The sequence below is a fragment of the Podarcis filfolensis genome, assembly GCF_964270895.1.
Source record: "Podarcis filfolensis genome assembly, chromosome: 15".
NCBI lineage: Eukaryota > Metazoa > Chordata > Lepidosauria > Squamata > Lacertidae > Podarcis > Podarcis filfolensis.
Window position 1 is genome coordinate 13534976 of NC_139618.1, and position 19622 is coordinate 13554597.

General features: G+C 48.4%; 1 protein-coding gene across 4 annotated transcripts in view; it reads right to left on the minus strand.

The window, feature by feature from the left end:
* POR (cytochrome p450 oxidoreductase) overlaps positions 1-19622 on the minus strand; it is a 52404-nt gene that overhangs the window by 12923 nt on the left and 19859 nt on the right. For 3 of the 4 annotated variants that reach the window (XM_083587655.1, XM_083587653.1, XM_083587654.1), the window contains exons 2-9: positions 16945-17139; positions 7221-7269; positions 6166-6294; positions 5650-5799; positions 3745-3869; positions 2754-2843; positions 1322-1420; positions 144-260 (exon numbers count right to left, since the gene is read on the minus strand). In XM_083587655.1, coding sequence (XP_083443781.1) covers positions 144-260; positions 1322-1420; positions 2754-2843; positions 3745-3869; positions 5650-5799; positions 6166-6294; positions 7221-7269; positions 16945-17126 — 941 coding nt within the window. In that variant the 5' untranslated portion in view covers positions 17127-17139. Of the gene's footprint in view, positions 1-143; positions 261-1321; positions 1421-2753; positions 2844-3744; positions 3870-5649; positions 5800-6165; positions 6295-7220; positions 7270-12758; positions 13018-16944; positions 17140-19622 lie in introns of those variants that run through there. The other variant, XM_083587656.1, reaches the window with a different exon arrangement.

Below are 19622 nucleotides of genomic sequence, written 5' to 3' on the forward strand. Positions count from 1 at the left end.
GTCTACTGTGAGAATCAAGGGACAGCCCCAGACAGGTTCTGTTTTCTCCTGCTCCAGGAGAGCTCTTCAGATTTCAAGTCATGCAACAAACTCAAGGAAGATGGGGTATGCAGGTGAATCAAATCCATTCTTAGCCATTTTACCTGATTTTTGAGCCTGTAATATCCAGTTCCAGGTGCATGAGGTACCTGTCCCCGCCTTGGTTCAGCTTCCGGTTCACAGAAACAGGCGCCAAGAAGGGGTTCTTGGCATCGAACGGCCTGGAATGAACCAAGAAGACCCATTAGACTTATTGGCCCACGTACCTGAAGTCATCGATTGCACTGCAGTGGGGACACGGGGTTTGACACTTCCAAGGACTGCCCCCAAATGAATGTGTTCCCCCACCCCAGTAATAGTAACACCTTCACCCCAAGTTGAACTTCTCATTATTGGGAAGGATACCGGTAATCAAAATGAAGGTATTGCCAAAAATGTTATTTTTATTACAATCAAAAGCAATGCAGTTTTTCTTTTAGGCATTCTATGTGCCAAAAGACCAGAAAAGACTATTTATGTATGTGGCCACTGCTGCTCGGATGTTAATGGCCCAGAGATGGAAAGAAGACGAAGTCCCTGCCAGAGAAGAATGGCAGATTAAGTTGGTGGATTATGCCAAAATGGCAAAAATGACCAAAGGAATCAGAAGCCAGAAAGACCAAAATTTTAATAAGGAATGGGGGAAATACATAACTTGCCTGAAAAACCATTGCAAACAACTAAAAACATTAGGATTGGAATAGCACTTGTATTTTAATGTTGAATTTTGGGTATAATCAAGATGCGAAAGATTTGGATTAATATAAGAGATGCAGGAGGAAAAGGTTAATACCCACAAAGGGGAGGAGGGAAGTTCAGGAGATTCTTTGGAACCTTGTTTTTATGCTGGTTGTTGGATAATTGTAAAATTTTAAAAGCTGAAAAACTAAATAATAATAGTAGTAGTAGTAATAGTAGTAGTAGTAGTAGAGAAGGTGTTACTATTAGTATATAAAGCCCTTAACAATTTGGGACCAGTTTACCTCTGAGATTGTCTTAACCCGATATACACACACTAGACTTCTTTGATCTATGGAACTTGTGCTGTTAGCAGTGCCATATAATCCCCGTTCCACATGTGTAAGAGATTGTGGAAGCACCTAAATTTTGGCTGCAGTAGACTATGGCTCTGGTAACCTGCAGGTCAATTACTGCAATGCTATTTGAGGCCCAAACTTACAACGACCCTTGGGGGGCGCAGTCCTGATACCAACCCTGCTGCTCCCACAAATGTGGCACTTACGGTTTTTGGTTCTCGTAGCTCTTGAGGCGGCCCACTTCACCCGTGTAAACCTTGTCGGGGCTGATGTCCGTGTGGACCACCAGCTCGTACTGCCGTATGCTGGAGAAGGAGAAGAAGGAGAAGTCAGAGGCAAGGACAAAATGGCCAGCTTCTCAGCTCTCCAGAGGACAACAGAGGAGAGCCAAGCAGATGGTACTGCCCAGTTCTTAGGCTTGGGACTGTTCCGGAAACATTGACAGGGGCCTGTGTGCGTGACAGGGCCTTTTCAGGGGTGGTCCCCTGGGCAAAATTCAAGACAAGGGTCCTAGCGTATAAAACCCTACACGGCTTGGGAGCCTAGTAGCTAAAAGAGTGCCTTCTGCGATACCAACCAAATTCGACCCTGCGATCAGCAGGTGAGGCCTTGTTGGTGCTGCTGCCACTGGGGGCTGCCTAGATGGTGCTGACTCATGACGGGGCCTTTTCAGTGGTGGTTCCCCAATTTTGGAAGGCCTTCCCTAGTGAGGTGAACCTGCAGCAGGCATTTGAAATGCAATTCCTGTGGACTCCGACGCATTGCTGGCTAAAGACTACTGTTCCAAGCAACCCCATGGGATCACCAGATGAAATCATGTGTTTAACTTTTTAAACTGCTATTTAAAAAACTGAACTGTGTTTTAGGTGTTTGTTGTTTTAAATGTGTCTAGAGTGTTCTAATCTGCTTTAAAATGTTGTTTTGCTTTTGTTTTAAACAGTACACTGTTTGCTGCCTTGAGGAGGAAGGGTGGGATATATTTTCAACAAAAATAAAATTAATCATCATTAGACAGGACCAGGTTCAAAAGAGTTTACTGTTCCCATGTGGCAGTCTTGAGACAGAGACAATGGGTTGCATCAGACATAAAGGTAAAGGTAAAGGGACCCCTGACCAATAGGTCCAGTCATGGCCGACTCTGGGGTTGCGGCGCTCATCTCGCTTTACTGGCTGAGGGACCCGGTGTACAGCTTCCGGGTCATGTGGCCAGCAAACCAGAGCAGCGCACGGAAACGCCATTTACCTTCCCGCCAGAGCGGTACCTATTTATCTACTCGCACTTTGACGTGCTTTCGGACTGCTAGGTTGGCAGGAGCAGGGACTGAGCAACGGAAGCTCACCCCGTCGCGGGGATTCAAACCGCCAACCTTCTGATTGGCAAGTCCTAGGCTCTGTGGTTTAACCCACAGCACCACCCGCGTCCCTTGCATCAGACATACTCCAAAGTAAAACCTTTGAAAACAATGGGCAAGGTCCATTAACTTCATTCAGAGTGAAAGGTAGATGCATACACTCCAGAGGGGCCCAGCTGTGGCCACACGGCAAGCCAACAGCAGAGCCCCATCTCCCACACTCAAACTGATGCTCCATCTGCAGCGGTTCTCAATCCCGCTACCGCCACCATCTCTTGGGACTGACCTTGTTTCGTCTCCTGTGGCTTCCACACCAAAATGTTCACAGACTGCCGGCCAGAACTGCTCACGCCACGTGATAAAATCTTCTTCCAGGCTGTCGAGAGAAGCGATGGCAGGGTAGGGGGTGGGAAGCAAAGTTGTCATTTAGAACAAAACAGCAGCAAGCTGAATGCCAGTGCATCGCCCTGAAGGAGGGGAGAGATGCCAGACCATCCTGGGAGGGCACTGGACCAACCCACCAATCAATCAATCAATCAAATAAATAAATAAAATAATAATAATAATAATAATAATAATAATAATAATAATAATAATGCCACTCTGGGCGGCATACATAAAAAATGTCAAAAAATTAGACATTAAAAACTTCCCTTAACAGAGTTGTCTTCAGATGTCTTCTAAAAGTCAGACAGTTGTTTATTTCATCATCATCACCATCATCGTTATTATTACTACTATTATTATATGCCTAGCGTCTCAAGCCTTGTTTCAGGGTCATGGATTAAAAGCTTCTTGCATGCACAGGTTAGGGAGAAGGTTCATTCCAACCCACCACCCACCCCCGACTTCTTTTGCTTCTCTCACGCTCAGCCCTCTCTACAATCACAGAAATGCCTCTTTAAAGTCAGAGAGCCGCTTTTCTCAAAGCAGAACCTGCCACTCAAACTCTTCCGGCTGGGTTAAATCCATTTGCTCTTAGCCACTTTCACAAATGCTCAATTTTGTGGCTGTTGCATTTCAAGTCTTCTCAGCAGTTTCAGCAGAATTAATTTTTTAAAAAAGCATTCAGAATAGCATTTTCTAAGGGGTGAGAAGAGAAGGACAAATTTGGCACTTGAAGTCCTAAAATCACAGAATCGTAGAGTTGAAAGGGTCCCAAAGAAGTCATCTAGTCCAACCCCCTGCAATGAAGGAATATGCAGCTGTCCCATACGGGGATTTGAACCTGCAACCCACGCCAACTGAGCTATCCAGGCTGACCAAGGCTCACTTACTTCCCGTCGTCGTCTCCCAGCCCAAGTTCAAAGATCCGCTGGGCTCCAAGCTCTTCCAGCCTCTTGTCCACGTATTTCCCCATGGCGTTGAAATGCTCATAGGTCTTGTTCCCCAAGCCAAACACCTAAGAAGGCAACAACAACAACAACCGGAATCAGCTTGTTGGCCTTTTCTGAACCACTGCAAAAGGCGCATCTCTCTGGAGTTGGTAAATATTCGAAGGATTTGGCTTTGTTTAGCAAAGAAAAACAACACCGCGAGAGGCGTTTTCTAAAAGTTGTGCGCAGGGTGGAGAAAGGAACTAGAGCCACAGGTCTACAGGCAGTCGGTCTGGACCCACAGGTAGGTCCATGAGGATACCCTGGGGGAGGTTGCGTCAAAATCGTTGCCACCATGTTGAGCTCCAGCAACTCTTCCCTGTAGGTCTTGCCCCAATGAGGCAGTTGGAGGGACTGAAGGTCCCCTGCCTCCCCACAGCTGCTTATGCCCCCTTCTCTCCTGGGTTTTTGGCAAGTGATCAGAGACTGTGCCTGTGCACAACCAATCTCTCCTCTGCTCTATTCATTCCTCTGCGTGTTTGGGGAGACCAGGTAGGAGGTGAGCGGGTCACAGCAGGAGGGGGAGACGCCCTGGATTCTGCGGCAGCTTGCCTCATCTCTGTCTCCTGGTCCCCCTCCTCTCCTGCCTCTGAGTCTGAACCGCTCTCTGCCACATCCTCTTCTTGCTCACTAAACCCTGTTGCCTCTTCTGCTTCTGACCCCTCCTCCTCCCAGTCTCCTCCTCCTTCTCCCTCTGACCACTCATTGTCATCCCGCCACCAATCTCCAGGCTCTGACCCTTCTTCCCCTGGGGATTCCCTGGGGGTCCCCCAGCTGCTGCCTCCCCCCACTCCTCTGAATCTAGCCAGTCCATGACATCCACATTCTTCTGATGAGATGCTCATTTCGTTAGTTTCCATGAGAGCCACAATATGGCAAGAGCAGGGGGCGGGGAGCCTCTGCAGGTTTAACAGGGCTAGGTATGTTTCAATTCTAAAATCACTGAGGTTATTTGCCACTCAGAATTCAGACTCACTGGGAGAAGCTGTTGAATGGTTTATTTAAATATTGAGGTTCATTATTGTTTCACAAGATGTGGATCTCTTTAAAGGCCAGAGTAAATATCATGATCTAGTTTTACAGCTGTGAAGCAGTATAGCAGGTGCTGTTAAGTTGTGTTAATTAAGCTGTGTCAGCAATTGGGTATAGTATATAAAGCACGTACCTCTCTCAGTACCCTGGTGAATGGGTCATACTTATAGATTTAATGTAAGAGGAGTTTTTGTTTTTGTAATTAAAGCCAAGCAAAAGATATTTCTGCATTTCTTCATTGTTTCCTGAACATGTGGTCTCCCCAGCATACTTTCTGCAGTGCAATAAATCTGCTAAATAGGAATCAACCCCACGAAAGATTTCAAAAAGACTGGAGCAAATTTATATATTATTTGAAAGAAAATTGTAAACACATGAAAACATTTGGTAATGTGGAAAGAAGGAGCTAATTTACAAATGAGAGGGTGATTTTTAAAAGATCATATAAGGTAAAGAAGTGATTACAGAAATGCGATAAATATGTTAAAGTTATAGGAAAGTCAGAAAGAGGGAGGGAAGGAGGTCGATGTTCTTTTTGAGTAATAATGTAAGCTTTGGATATGTACAATGAAATGAAATATGGAAAACTCAATAAAAATCATGATTAAAAAAATAATAATCTGCTAAATACGCAACAGATGCAACTAGATTTTGAGGCAAAGAGCCTGAAATAGCCCCAATGCAGCTTCTTTTACACAAACACACATACCACTTACATATGTCAAACCTGAGCCCCGGAAAAAGAATGGCAGAGGGAGAAATAAAAATGCTCACTGCAAATTTGAGGCCGGAGAGGTCAGCATCCGTTTCCTGCAGCCAATCGTAGAAATCCTGGGCGTTGTCTGTGGGATCCCCTTCTCCGTAAGTGGCCATACAGAAGACCGCTAGCGACTTATCGATTTCAGAGAGGCGGCTCAAGTCAGCCTGGGAATGAGAGTGGGGCAGCACGTAAGGAGACAGCTCCTGAGAATGTCAAGAGTTCCCCAGAAGAATCCCAAACACCCCTGGGCATGTGATCTTAAGCAACTATCTTCCTTTGGTTGGAAACGTTCTTTGGGACGAGCCAAGTATTTGTGTGCAAGGCAGATGTTGAAAGCACATTATGCCACCCACTCATCCAACGTCTCCAATGTGAAGGGGAGGACAATGCTTAGGTTGCAAGAAGGCAAAGTTACACAAAGGAATTACTGAAGGAATTCAGGGAAGGCCTTGCTTGTGGGAAAAGCAGAGCAGGGCTTGTCCCTCATCACGTCAAGGACCCAAAAGGGCTGGATTTTGCAGAGAACATACCAGGTCGTACTCCTCTGGGTCGGCAGACATGCCCCGCATCCCATAACGATGGGCGTCTTTAGCAAGGCGGTTGGCAAATTCTTCACCAGTTCCCGTCTGAGATCCATAGAACACCACTATGTTTCTGCCCTGAGAAGGAAAGACAACTCAAGTCGGTTCAAAAACTCTGGGATCGCTCATCACCAAAGGCCTGGTCCCAACCTCCGCCCCTTAAGTGTTTCTGAATCGGTCTATGCAAACTTGCTCTGCTCCACACTGGGGCAGCAGGAGAAATTGGTAAAACCCTCCCTGAACGGCACCCATTTCAGACAGCAGGAAGGTACGGGGGAGAGTTTTGTGGGGGTTTGACGCAAATCGAGCCAAATTTGCACTTCCTGACCCAGTACACAGATTGGACCACAGTTCCACATGCTCCTCTGAGTTTTGCAAGCTGGTCCTCAATTCAAGAAATGCATATTTTCAGAGTTTATTTTGGGGGGGGGGGTGAGTGCAAAAATATTAGTATTTTAGGGAGAAATGCATGCAGTATAAATTCTGGTGGGTTTTTTTTTATTAAACAACATTTATATACCACTTGATTGGCAGAGAGATGCCATAGCTCAGAGGCAGAGTATCAGCTTTGCATGCAGAAGATCCTGGGTTCAATCCCTCCAGGTAAGGATGGGAAATATTCCCTGCTTGAAACCCCGGTGTTGTTGCCAGCCAGTGCAGGCAATACTGACCTAGACAGGCCAATGATCTGACTCTGTATAAGGCAGCTATCTTCCCATTCCAGCCCCTTCCTAAGAACCACAAGGAGTAGAATCATCCTTAGGAACAGCTGGGGAAAGACTTCTGTCTGAAATCCTGGAGAGCAGCTGCTGCCACCCAGGAGCTAGACAGATCAATGGTCTGACTTGGGACAAAGCTACTTCCTGCATTCCTAACCAGTATCACCATTCAGCTGGCTCAGCCACTCCATAGCAGAGGATCAAGGCTTGTGGACAATGCCTTAGGCAGCTTCCATTTCTAGCCCACTAGCTTAAAAGTATGAACATAATAAAAGCCGAACATACCGTCTTTTTCATTTTCTCAATGAAGCTGCCCTCATTTGTTGTCTTCTCTCTGGAGGAAAGAGAAATAAGAGTTATTTTTAATATACATACATACATACATACATATATATACATATATATTTATGATTTTCAGTTATATACATTTCAATAGCTTCACAGTAATTTTAACATTTCAAAACTCGACTTCCTTCCTCCTCTTTCTGCGGCTCCTTAAATTCATTTTTATCATCAGCCCTCTGCTTCTGGAGTCACACTGTCTCAGGCTTCAACATCAGTAATGAAGGGGCAGCAATTCTGGCCTACCTTGCAGGGTCACTCTTAAGGATTACAAGAAAACGATACGCAAGGGCAGTTCCGACACCATCAGCAGCGGTGACATTATTGCAGCTTTTGAATCCCCACTCCTTTTCCTCCAATGACCACCCTTTGAGGTGAGCTATGACTATTTAACTCAGAGGATTTGCATACCACAATTTAAAATCCCCCACCAGACACTGTCTGGGGCAGGAGGAGCTCAGGAGGGCACAATGAAACAGGATCAGCAAGAAGCAATAGACAACACAATGTCATAGCTAAGAGAGTAGACGAAGAGGATCATGTGGAATGGGTAGAATATAAAAGTCAGAAATAAATCAAGTCCTAAGGTTATGCTGAGTGATAATGACTATGCAAAGGACACCCAGAAAACCTTCATGGCCAAACAGGCATTTGAAGCAAAGTGTCATTGTTTAGCTCTTGACCCAGTCTCCTACTATATGATTCCTGCTCACACAAAGAGCTATGCTTATAGGGTTCATGGTGGATTTCTTCCTGTTCAGAAAAGGACAACTGAAATGATCAAGAGGATGACTCCCTTATGAGAAGTTGCAGCATTTGGGAGTAAGAGGTGACATGACAGACGTCTGTAAAATGATGCACAACTGGGAGAAAGGGCATAGGAAGAGGTTTGTCTCCCTCTCTCATAAAACTAGAACTCTTTGGCCATTCAATGAAGCTGAACATGGAAGATTCAGGACGGATAACAGAAAGTCCTTCTTTGCGCACCGAAGTGTTAATCTATGGAACTCACTTCCACAGGAAGGTATCAGTTTGGATGGCTTTAAAAGAGGATTGGACCAACTCACAGAGCAGGAGGCGGCTATCAGTGGCTACTGGCCATGCTGGTTCTGCTCTGCCTTCACAGTCGGAGGCAGCAATAACAACAATAATAATTTATTATCTTTATCCTGCCCATCTGGCTGGGTTTCCCCAGCCACTCTGGGCAGCTCCCAACCAAATATTAAAAAAAAATACAGCATTAAACATTAAAAACGTCCCTAAAGAGGGCTGCCTTCAGATGTCTTTTAGAAGTAGGATAGTTGCTTATCTCTTTGACATCTGATGGGAGGGCATTCCACAGGGCGGGTGCCACTACCGAGAAGGCTCTCCTCCTGGTTCCCTGTAGCTTTGCTTTTTGCAGTGAGGGAACCGCCAGAAGGCCCTCGGCGCTGGACCTCAGTGTCCGGGCTGAATGATGGGGGTGGAGACGCTCCTTCAGGTATACTGGACCGAGGCAATGCTTCTGAATACAAGTTGCTGGAAGCCACAGGAGGGGAGAGGGCTTGTCTGCTCGAATTCTGCTTGCGGGTTTCCCCAATTGCATCTGGTTGGCCACTGTCAGAACAGGATGCCAGACTAGGTGGGCCACTGGCCCAATTCGGCAGCCTGTTCTCGTGTTCCCTGTTGCTCCAGAGGGCAGGAACAGGACCCACGTGGGACCCATTGCAAGGGAGCAAGTTTTGGGTGAGCGTTCGGAAACACTTTGCAAGGGCGAAAGGCTTTTTGACAGTGGAACAGGCTGCTTTTCCTTTGCTGGAGAGACCGGGCTGCTACCTGCATTGCTTCTGGGGGTCCCACCAAACTCTGCAATTCTATGATTCTAGGGGGGGGCTGTGTTGCAACCAGCACTGCAGATCTTGCACCCTGAGCAGGGGCTGGCTGGCCGGTCTCCAATGGGCCCCCCCTTTCAATTCTGATGCCCCGCAGACGGGACTGTTGCGACAACAGACCTTGCCCTGGGGGAGGAGGCAGCCTTGGAGAGAGAGGCCAGGCTGTCTGAAGGGGGAAGAGGCAGACGTACCCCTCCCCCCCCCCAAAAAAAAAGGAAGAAGAAGAAGAAGGGGAGTAGAGAGCCAAGCTCATTAGGCAGGCAAGCAAACAAGAGCTTCAAAAGAGTCCAGGAGGGTCCAAGGCCTGTGCTAGAGGAGGCTTTTGCAAGCAGCACTTCCGGCGGTGAGCAACAAGGACAGCTCATCCGAGAGGGACGTCCAAATTGGCCTGAACGAAGCACACATCTGGATGTGGGAGGAGTGGGCCTCAAGAGGCGAAAGAGATGGAGATGTTTTTATTTTGCATGGGGGAGACACACACAGAGAGAGAGAGAGAGAGACAGGAGGAGGAGTGAGCGAGAGGCCTAATTGGATCCCACAGGAGGCGAGGGTGCTTTTCAAAGGAGGAGGAGGAGAGGGGCTGGCTGTCTGCCTGCTCCTAACAGCAGCCAAGAGCAGAGACATGGAATTGGTTCCCATTCCTGTTTCACAATAGAAGAATGTGAGGCAGGCGGGGAAAGGAAAAGGGGGGGGGGCGGAATCAGCGTGGTTTGCCAGCTTTGGATTTCAAGCACAGCACAACACGCAAAGAGGCATTGCAGGGGGTTGGACTAGATGACCCTGGGCTCCCTTCTGATTCTATTGTCCTTTGATTCTATGACACACACACACACAGTCACTTTCTGCAGGGTCAGAGCTGGAGTGGGTGGGGCCAGAGGTGAGGGCAAAGCTTGGAGGGGATTTCAAAGGGGAGGGGAAGAGTCAGCGAGGGCCACACAGCGGCCGAGGCAAGCCAGTCAGATGGGCGGGGTACAAATAATGAATTATTATTAATAATAATAATAATTACAACTGGCAACAGGCAGATGGGCAAGGCAGATAGACCAGAGCTTCATCTCAGGAGAGCCAGTGGGGGTGGAGTGTTTAAGAGTGCCAGACTAGGACTTGGGAGAGACCAGGGTTTGAATCTCCACTCAGCCACGAAAGTCACCTTGGCAGCCAGTCACTGAGTCGCAGCCTAACCTACCTCATAGGGAGGAAAAGCCATGTGTGCGCCCTTCGGAGAAAAGGGTGAGATATAAACAGAATAAATGAATAAAAGCAAAAATTAATGGGAGCTGTAGTAAAAAGAAGAAGGATAAGACAGGATATTAACCCTGCAGATTCAGGGTAGATATAGATATAGATATAGATATAGATATAAAGCTACTCTTGAGGTACATTTCTCTCCTCCCATTTTACAGGAGGAGATCTGCTGTTGCCAACAGTATAGCCATGGCCAGAGAATCTGTAAGCTGAAACCGTCAACAACACACCCCTTGTCTTTGCTGGTCCATCATGGATCAGCATTTCACAGCACTCACATCAGAGAGCATGTGAGCCCTTTGCCCTGGCATGCAAAGAAGACAGGACTGATTTATTCAGAACAGACAAACAACAGTGGAACTCCCTCCCACAGGAGAGAAGTGATGGCCACCAACTTGGGTGGCTTTAAAAGAGGACAAGACAAATTCGTGGAGGAGAGGGCCATCCAAGTCAACTAGCCATCAGTAGAGTCTCATGCTCTACTGACCAAGCTAGATTTTCTTGCTGCAGATTTAAAATCACCTTGATGTAAAATCAAAAAATCAAAAATATGTATCAGCCCACCCTGCCAGCCACCGCCAAAAGATTAAAAAAGAAAAGAGAACACTGCAAAATGTAATTTTTAAAAAGGAACTTTAGAAGCAGGTAAAGGGATTCCTTTGGAAACCCCAGGTAAACACTCTTACTTGGGATAGCTATTCCTCTTAAATTTAATGGGTCCTTTTTCTAAGCAGGAAGTGCAGAGTTACACCAGAAATTGAATCTGCAGGCTCCTTGCACGGAAACTTTCTAAAACAGATTAAAACAGTCTTGCTAGTGAAGTCCACAGGAGACCCATGTAGCCACATACTCTCATAATTCATGACTCGTACAATACTGACAGCTTTGGCTCAACTCTTCTGGTTTACAAAAACCGCCCTGGCTAGTTGTTCGGAAGAGACTATGACTTGCCCTCAAGCCCAATGGGTATCTGCAAGCATGAATCGGAAAAGAGATTCTCCTCTTGCCTTTGCCATCCTAACTGTGACAGCGGCTGCATAGCTGAATGCTTTTAAAAACTATCCGAGAATCCCTGCTGAATCAGATCCAGGGGCCCCTCTGGTCCAATATCCTGTTTCCCACACTATCCGGCCAAGACGCCTCTTCTGGGAATCGAACAGGCGGAGGCGGCAGTAGATCCCCGTTACATCTGGTCGTCAACGATAGACTGGTTTTGTAAATGGAGGTTCCACTCCTCTCGTGACTAATGATGACATTAAAGGATGAGACTATGGGTCCATCCAGATTTAGCCAATCAGGAAGCTCCCAAGCAGGGCAGAAGCCCCTCCCTATCTTGGTGCTCCCAAGAAACTGACAGATATACTGCCTCCCAACCTGGAGGCTTGATACGAGCTGGCATGGTAAATAATCTATTAAGGGAAGCTAACTATTCCAAACAAATAAACCAATGCTGAATATCGAGAACCATGAATAAGTAAAAATGTGCAAAATAAGGGTTGGCTGGGAAAACACGATACTGACCCACCTTACAAGGCTGACGTCAGTGAACTTGCACAAAGAACAATTATTATTAATATAATTTCCTTAAATGTATATACCCTGCCTTTCCTCTGTTGCAGAATGCAGAGTGGCATATACAGGATTCCCAGATTTGGTGGCTAGTGGCCTCATGTGCCTCCAGACCTACAGATTTATTATTAGTCTGGAAAAGAGACTTATGGAGCCAGGTCAGAGCAATGGACCATCCAGCTTAGCCTGGACTTTGACTGGCAGCAGCTCTCCAGGATCTTTTAACTGGGGGTGCAGGGTGAGGCCTGTGTTGAACCAGGAGCCAGCATCCTGCCATGCACTGAGCCACAGGACCCCTCCTCCTAATTTTGACACCTGGGCCTTTGAGAAAGAGCAGGCTAGCCCCTATGAAGTTTTGGGTGCTTTGGCAAACTGGAACACAAATCCTGGTGGTGTTGGACCTTGGGCCCATCTAGCTCAGTACTGCCTACACGGACTGGCAGCAAAGGATTCAGGCGAGGAACTCTTCCAGGCCTCCCGGAGACGCCACTGAGGTTTCGACCTGGGACCTCCTGCATGCAAAGCAGAGGCTCTTTTCTGCCCTTCCCCAAAACGATGGGGGAAAGAAGAGAGAAAAAGGAAGAGGATTGAGCCATTCTTGCAACGCACCAGCCTCGCATGGCAGCATCCCTGCGAACTGCAGTGTGCTTTTCTCTCCACGGAGCTCCCCTCCGCCAGCCTCCAGGCAAGTTTTTGCATCCAAAACGGTTGGCTCAAGCAAGCTCGAGAAGAGCCAGCCTTGCATCCGAGGCGCAGAGCCACAAAACCTCCCGAAAGGGCACATCCGCTCACTTACCTCCCCGGAGGACCCTCCTCGGGTGGAGACGAGTATGTGCAGCCCATGGCGGGTTCTGACCCTGTACTTTCATGCCAGCTGCAGGGAGCCAGGAGGGCTGAGCCGCACTCCGCCGCGAGACAGGCACACACGCGAGGGGTCCCTCGCCCCCCTGAGCCCTCTCCCGGAGCTTAAAAAGCCAGCGGCCACAGCCCCCCTTTTGTTTAAGAGCGGAGCAGAGCTCTGCATACCAAGTCCCTGCAAAGAGACTGGCTCGATCCCACTGGGATTCGTGCCGGCTGCCTTTGCGAAAGTTACCCGGAGGGTCCGGCACGAACCCAACTATACTCCCAACATCTGGCGGGAGCAGAAAGGAATGAGTGGTGGCGGGGGGGGGAGAGAGAGAAACTCAAGAATGAAAACTCCCAGGGTCCCTTGCAACACTCCCCATCTCTCTAACCATTCAAGGGTTGAAGGGGGGGAGAGAGAGAGAGACGTCTCACGGAGTGAAACGCCCGTTGCCCTAACAACAGGTTTACATCACAGCGCTATTTCTTAATTAAATAATTAAAAGCATCTCTGTCACTTCCCCAGAGTTCTTGTCCCTGCAGGACCTTTTTCAGAACAAGACTCAAGGGGGGGGGGTGCAGAAGAAGCGAAGGGAGGGGAAAGTGTCCTAAAAGGTTAATCCTCTCCCCCAAAACTTTCTTTAATAAAAAAAAGTTGTTCCCCACGGCCAGCCTGCCCCATGGGCCTCGCTGTGGGGGAAATGCAGCACGCAGAAGCCACAGAATTAACACGCAGCGTATCTTGGCACAAGCTGGTTTGTATTATCCTGCTTTTGCACTGAAGGCAAGCTGCAGAGTCTGCGACAGAAGGAATGGCTAAACGCAGGGCTTCCAGACTAAGCAGCATCAACAAATGATTTTAAAGAGTCACGGTTTCCCCCAAAGAATCCTGGCAGCCGCAGTTAACATAAGGACATAAGAAAAGTGTAGTGCTGATTAACGCCAAGGCTGCAGGTTCGATTCTGTTATGAGACAGCTGCTTATTCCTGCATTTCAGAGGGTTGGACTAGATGCTCCCCAGGGGCCCCTCCAACTCTTATGGTTCTATGACTTGAGCAATTGTTTGGGGAGTGGCGTGGGTCTAGTTTGCAAGGCAACCCCCGCCGGCCTAGGGCTCTCCAAATGTTTTGGGACTCTCGACTCCCACCATGCTGCTGTTGGAGAAACCATTGCTTCAGTTCTTGGACAGGCCTGGCCACCTGAGAAGCGATCGGTGAGGAAGGGAAGCCAGCGATCAGGGGCCAAGATTAGAGGCAGAAAAGAGATATTATTCACAGTCAAATGGAAGCAGGAATAAGTGAAATGACAGCAGACTTGGCTATGGTCAAACGAAGCAAAAGATGCATTTTCAACAAACTCCTTTAAACTCCCCAAAAGGTCATGCCTGGTCAGACCTCTGCCTGGGGGGAAAAGGGGGGCAAACTGTAAGTGTGAATAAACGCTTCCTCTGTTCCATTTATTAAGAGAAGTTAATGCATTTTCCTCTAGTGAGGAGGAAGAAGAAAAGACAGCTGTTGATGTATAGAGAGCATCTGGAAAGGAGAGACTGAGGCCAACAGGCTGTGAGATAGAATTACAGAATCAGAGAGCTGAAAGGGGGCCGCCAAGGGGCATCTAGTCCAACTCCTTGCAATGCAGGAATCGCAGCTAAAAAATCCCTGGCAGATGGCCATCCAGCCTCCGTTCAGAAAACATGGAATGAAGAGAGTCCACCACCTTCTGAGGAATTCCATTCCACTGTCAAACAGCTCTTACAGTCAGACTATCGAGTCAGAATCTCCTTTCATGTCATTTGAATCCATTGGTTTGGGTCCTCTCCTCCAGAGCAGGAGAAAACAAGCTTGCTCCATCTTCCATGAGACAGCCCTTCAGGTATTGGAAAGTGGCTCTCATGTCGCCTCTCAGTCTCCTCTTTCCCAGGCTAAACATGCCCAATTCCTTCAAGCGTTCCTCATAAGGCTTCGTTTCCAGATCCTTAATCCTCTTTCTTGCCCTTCTCCGCACACGTTCCGGACAGACAGCAACAGGGGACAAAATGTCTGTAAAGTGGGGGGATCCACCACCCTGCAAGGTCACGAAGCGAGATGGGAGCATCACCCCACAGGAACAGCCAGCCAGCCCCATGGCAAAATGAGTAGATTGCCTGGGAGGAAACGACTGCAGTGTTGGTTCCCCTTTTGGGTAATACATTTTGCATTCTGGAGAATACTTATTCCTTCCCTCTTTTATCATTAGAATGGTAAAAGGCTCATCTAGTCCAGTATTCCTCTTCTCACAGCGGCCAGCCAGATGCCTGTGGAAAAGGAGGATCCCGCTCCCCTCCTGTGGTTTCCAGCAACTGGTTTTCAGAAGCATTCCTGACCACAGCAACTGTGGGGGCAGAGCAGAGCCAACGTGGCTAGTAGCCAACGACAGCCCTCTGCTACATGAATTTGCCCTATCCCTTTTCAAGCCATCTAGGTTAGCGCCCATCGTTGCCTCCTGTGGGCATGAGTTCCACAGGACCTTTCTTTTGCGAGCTGGGACTGTGGCATTCCACCTCTCGCAGGTGCATTAACCAAACCACAGATTCCTTCCCCTGCTCCCCAGGGTATTTTGTAAACAAAATCCAATCCCTCGAGGAAGGCCCAATTGCTGACCCCAGCTGGGGAAAATGATAGCATTCTCACACAGAGAGCCCTGGGTGGGGCAACCTCTAGGCCTCCTCCACACCATAAAGAAAAGTGGTGTGGTTAAGAGGTTGAGACTTTGAACTGGTTGCACCACCCCAGAAAACATGCTCCACGCGATCTCTGCTGCAATCCTTTGGTATCTAGATGTACTCCTTTCTCACACAGCTTTGCCCCTCTGAGCTAATTTTGGAGGTGATGGTGGTTAACAAGCAATTCTCCTCAAATACTCTCCTGGGCTTAGGAAGGCCCCTTCAGTGTTTTGCAAGTGCTGTACGATAGCTTTAAAACCATGACAAAGCACTTGTGAAGCATTTGCAAAACACTGTTAAATCACTCCGCGCAGTAAGCACCCAACAGCCCCGCAGGAGTTGCAACATCCCTAAACAGAGTCATTCTTCCCATTCTATAGAAGGGGGAAACTGAGGCTGAGACAGCAGCTCGCTTAAGGTTACCTCGTATGTTTGCTGCAGAGTTGAGACTTTGAACTGGCGACCTGCTAACGCACCTTCCCATCAGTCAGGTGGGAGGCAAAGGCCAGGATCCAGCAACCCTGGATTCAAGGCGGCTTGCCGCATTTTAAAAGCAAACATGATAGAATGCATCATAAAACAAAGGATCCAAAAACAGTACAGTCATACCTCAGGTTACAGACACTTCAGGTTGCACGTTTTCAGGTTACGGACGTGCCGAAACCCGGAAGTACCAGACCGAGTTACTTCCGGGTTTCGGTGCTCACACATGTGCAGAATAACTAAATTGCACTTTGCGCATGTGAGGAGTGCCAAATCGCAATCTGAGCGTGCACAGACACAGTGCTGCGGGTTGCGGACGCTGCAGGTTGCGAATGTGCCTCCCGCACGGATCACGTTCGCAACCCGAGCGTCCACTGTAGTCAAAATACAATAAAAGCACATTTAGAACTGGGAACTAAAGCTCATTAAAGCCCAGAGATTTGCATTGCCTGCACATGAGTTTCTAAAGGACTGCCTGGAGAGGAAGGTCTTAGCCTGCTGGTGGAAGGATAACAGGAAAGGAGGGAGTCAGACCTCTCCTGGGAGGGGATCTCACAATCTGGGAGCAGCCACAGAAAAGGCTCTGTCTTGGGTCACCACCAGCTATGCCTCTGGTGCTGATGGGGTCAAGAGAAGGGGCTCACCAGGCAGGTTCATGTAGGGAGACACGATCTTTCAGGTAGCCTGCGCCCAAGACACCTAGGGCTTTGCAGGACATAATCGTCAGTTTGGACTGTGCCTGGAAACAGACTGCTAGCCACTGAATTTGTCTTAACGTGCTTCCTGTACCTGGGCCCAGACACCAGTCTGGCCACAGGATTTGGGGCCAGCCGAAGCTCCCAAACCCTTTCCAAAGGCTACATGTGCAACATGACTCCAGCACTCGCCTCTCTGAAGCTGTTGGGTGTATGTCACCCTGGGTGAAACCCATGTACCTCACCACCAACCCACTCACCCCGTTGGTGGCTGGATTTTCGTAAAGTCAGGGACCTCCTCTTTCTTCTTGCGGAAGAAAAACCAGTACGTCAGCAGGCCAATGATGATGGAGAAGAGAAAGACGTCCGTCATGCTGAAGGGGACCGAAGCCTCCGGGGTCTTTGCGGAGGGAGAGTCATCCTTGGATGATGCTGTCCCCATGGCAACGGGAAAACTAAAGCGAGGAAGAGAAAGAGATAGCCGTCACATGTCACATATCGGTTTCAGGTCTTGGCAAGAAAGCAGAACTTCTGGAACCAAAGCATCCTCCCTGCTGCGGGGAGATGAGCAGGGATCAGCTCTGTAGCGGTGAGAAGCAACCTCAGAATATTGTGAAATAATAATAAAGAGCACCTCTGAGCATAGCCAGAGTTTCTTAAACAGAGTAGCTGCAGCCACCTACAGAGTGGAGCAAGGTAGTGTGATGTATATGCTACAACTTTCGAAGATTTGACTTGAGGTAAGAGTTTGACAGCACGCTGTCAGCACTGCCACACCTTATAAAATTTTGCAAGGCATGTGGGAGGATCACGAGTGCGTCAGTGAGTCTACTCCACAAGAGAGGGCAAATACTCCTTTTCTCTCACAACGGCACAAGCTTTATCTGGCCTTTCTAGATGGCAACTTCAAGGCAGCTCGTGTTATTCTTTGCTACGAAAGAGAGCATGGCGTGACAGGCGAAAGACACACAATCCAAACCAGCAGCACCGAAGAACAACTTCATAAAGAAGGCCTTATAGTGAGTCAGACCACTGGCCCATTTATCCGAGTACTGTCTGCACTGACTGGCAGCAGATCTCCAAGGTCTCTCTCAAACCTAGGCAGGGACTGAACCTGGGACCTTTGGCCTGCAAAGCAGGTGCTCTAACCACTGAGACACAGCCTTTCCCTGTTATTCTGCGTGTGGATTGTGTTTGGCTTTCACTGGGCCGCAGCAGAGAGACAGGAAATGAAAGCGGCACCCACTCCAGAATTTGTTTTATTCTGGACTGTTTCATTTGATGTTTTAATGTGTTGCAAACCGCTCTGAGGTCTCTTCTTTAAAATATAAAGCGGTATAGAAATGAAATTAGTAACAATGAAGCACGTGGGCTTTTCCTCTGTGTTTTAGCTGGGGGTTGAATGTGATAAAGACACAGCCTGACTGCAGAGAATAAAATGATTTGTTGCCTGCGTGCAAAGCCATCGCCCCTCCTCTCCGTCACTGAAGTTTCCACAGCCCCTTCGCTCGCTCTCCTTCCCACCCAACACACCCTCTCTCACATCCTAAAATAAATAAAACTTCTAGCACATATGTGTCATGGACTGTCTGGATGCAGAGGAGTTGTGAGAGGCAGCGGCTGGGGAACCCGCTGGGGAACCCGCAGAAGGCGGCTCAGAGCCAGAGGACTGGTGGTGAGATGGGCAATGAGTAGTCAGAGGGAGAAGAGGGAGCAGACTGGGAGGAAGAGGTGTCAGAAGGTGAAGAGGCAACAGGGTTTAGTGAGCAGGAAGAGGCTGTGGCAGAGAGCGGTTCAGACTCCAAGGCTGAAGCAGAGGCTGGAGAGGAGTGGGGTCCAAGAGGCAGCTGAAGAATCCAGGAAGTCTCCCCCTCCTGCTGCAACCAGCTCCCCTCCCCGCTGGTCTCCCAGGACACACAGAGGAATGAAAAGAGCAGAGCAAAGATTGTTGTGTGCAGACTGCATGGGGTGGGGGGAGGAAGCCTGGAGAGGGGGAGTCAGAGAGGGATCCTTGCAACTGCATCATCGGGGCAAGATCTGCTAGGAAGAGCTGTGGAGGCTTGAGCTCTGTGGTTCGTATCCTTGAGTAAAGATTTACCTTCACTGATCTGGGGTGATGTTTGTTGCTGACCTATGCCTGAAGCAAGCCCTGATAATATGCAAAGCTAAGCAGGGTCTGATTATGGCTGTTTCCTATATCTCAACTTTCAGAAAGGCTCCAAGAAAGCTGGGACTCTGGAATCGAGGGCGTGGGAAGAGCCAACAAGTTGTGTAAGAGGGAAAACCCCACTTTCCATGGCTCATCAGTGCGCACCTTTCCTGCTTGAGCTGTGGGAGGGGCGGCGGGGGAAGAGGCTCAAAGACCCAAAAATGTCCTTGGGTTATATAAAAGGCACAACCCTTTACTGAGCGCATTTTTTACCTTCTGCCTCCTGAAAAGAGTTTTCCCTGAGAGGAAGAGAAGTGGGCAGGGAATTCATAGAGCATGGCGGTTAGCAGTTAAACAGGCCAGGCAGCATCGGTGACCTGACAGGTGTGTTTATAACAGTAAACGCAGAGTACACACTCTGTTCTGCATTGATTCATCTGCATTTCAAGCCAACCTTTGCCAATTTCAGCGGGCTGGGGCTGATGGGAGTTGTGACCCCAAATTACTCAGCCCCAGCCCGCTGTAATCCAAAACATCTGGAGGTGGTAAAAATAAATAAATGGTGGCAGCCTCTGATGTCTTAAGAGGGACTGGGCCATGCAACGGATGCTCTGATGTCACAGCATTCCAGCCAATGGCGAGCCTGAGAGGCAGGAAAGGCAAAGGGTGGGGTCCAAAAGAGTGAGAGGAAAATGAAATGGCAAAGAGGAGGGAGAAAAAGAGGCAGGTCAAAGAACAAGGTGTGAATATATAAGTAAGAAAGGATTTGAAGCGGGAGTGGCTCAGAGG